Consider the following 1,105-nt stretch of genomic DNA (forward strand, 5'->3'; position numbering starts at 1 on the left):
TGCTCTAAACAACTGAGTAACATCCATAAAACTATTAATAAGTGAGTTATCGGAACGCCTTGTCGACTGTGTGCTAATGTTAGCAAGTATGGCTAACTATTTGTTTGGGTTGTTGATGCCAACGCTTTTAGGATATTGCATTCGGTTAGTGCGAATACTTACCAATTTTGACAGCGCACGAACGGAAAACGACGCTAAATTGACACGTGTGGGCAGAAGTACGCAGATAAGACGCCCCTTTAAACGTTTAAATGTTATCTTACCACACTAGGTCTCCGATTCTCAGATGCACCGTCGCCATCTTGCAAGTCTAATAAAACGTCGCAACGAATGAGGGGGGAAGACAACACATCACACGCCCACTAATCACGAGGACAAACCCCGCCTTTCCTCCCCAAGCAGCTTCCGCCATTGGCTGAGAGACGCAGGCACTGTGACGTCTCAACCTTTTGAGCTACGGCAAGCTTAAGCTAGTAGGGGCAAAGTGCTAGCAGGGTATTCATACTTGCCAACCTTGAGACCTCCGATTTCGGGGCGTGGTTGGGGGCGTGGTTAAGACAGCTAGAATTCACTAAGTCAAGTATTTCATATATATATATATATATATATATATATATATATATATATATATATATATATATATATATATATATATATATATATATAAGAAATTCATAATTCAGTGAATTATAGCTATATATATATATATTTATTTTATTTTATATATATATATATATATATATATATATATATATATATATATATATATATATATATAAAAATAAAATAAAAGCTTGAGTTTCAGTGTTCATTTATTTACACATATACACACACATAACACTCATCTACTCATTGTTGTACTTGAAAGTGCAATGCTTTGCAGCCAGAAGCACAGCCTTATATACTACATACATACTAAATACACAGTAATGAAAACACAGTTGTTCTACTAACTGTACTGTGCTTGCTGCTTACTTACTAAAAAAAACAAAACAACCCTTACCTTTCACTATTTGAGTAGCCTTTGTTCTGCCATTTGCGTACTGGCGAGCGATCTCTGAATACGGGACATATCCTTCACGGATTTGTTGAAGACATCCGCAAA

The 1,105-nt window shown here is 36.3% G+C and overlaps 1 protein-coding gene across 3 annotated transcripts in view; it reads right to left on the reverse strand.

Moving 5' to 3' along the window:
- The window catches only part of glyr1 (glyoxylate reductase 1 homolog (Arabidopsis)), a 55,656-nt gene extending 55,204 nt beyond the window's left edge, over window positions 1–452 (reverse strand). The window contains exon 1 of one of the 3 annotated variants that reach the window (XM_062050539.1): window positions 264–452. In XM_062050539.1, the coding sequence (XP_061906523.1) occupies window positions 264–301 (38 nt within the window). In that variant the 5' untranslated portion in view covers window positions 302–452. The remainder of the gene's footprint in view (window positions 1–263) is intronic. The other 2 variants (XM_062050541.1, XM_062050540.1) reach the window with 2 other exon arrangements.
- Between the last annotated feature and the right edge of the window lie 653 nt (window positions 453–1,105).

Source organism: Entelurus aequoreus, linkage group LG06 (genome assembly GCF_033978785.1).
Source record: "Entelurus aequoreus isolate RoL-2023_Sb linkage group LG06, RoL_Eaeq_v1.1, whole genome shotgun sequence".
NCBI classification, from domain to species: Eukaryota; Metazoa; Chordata; class Actinopteri; order Syngnathiformes; family Syngnathidae; genus Entelurus; species Entelurus aequoreus.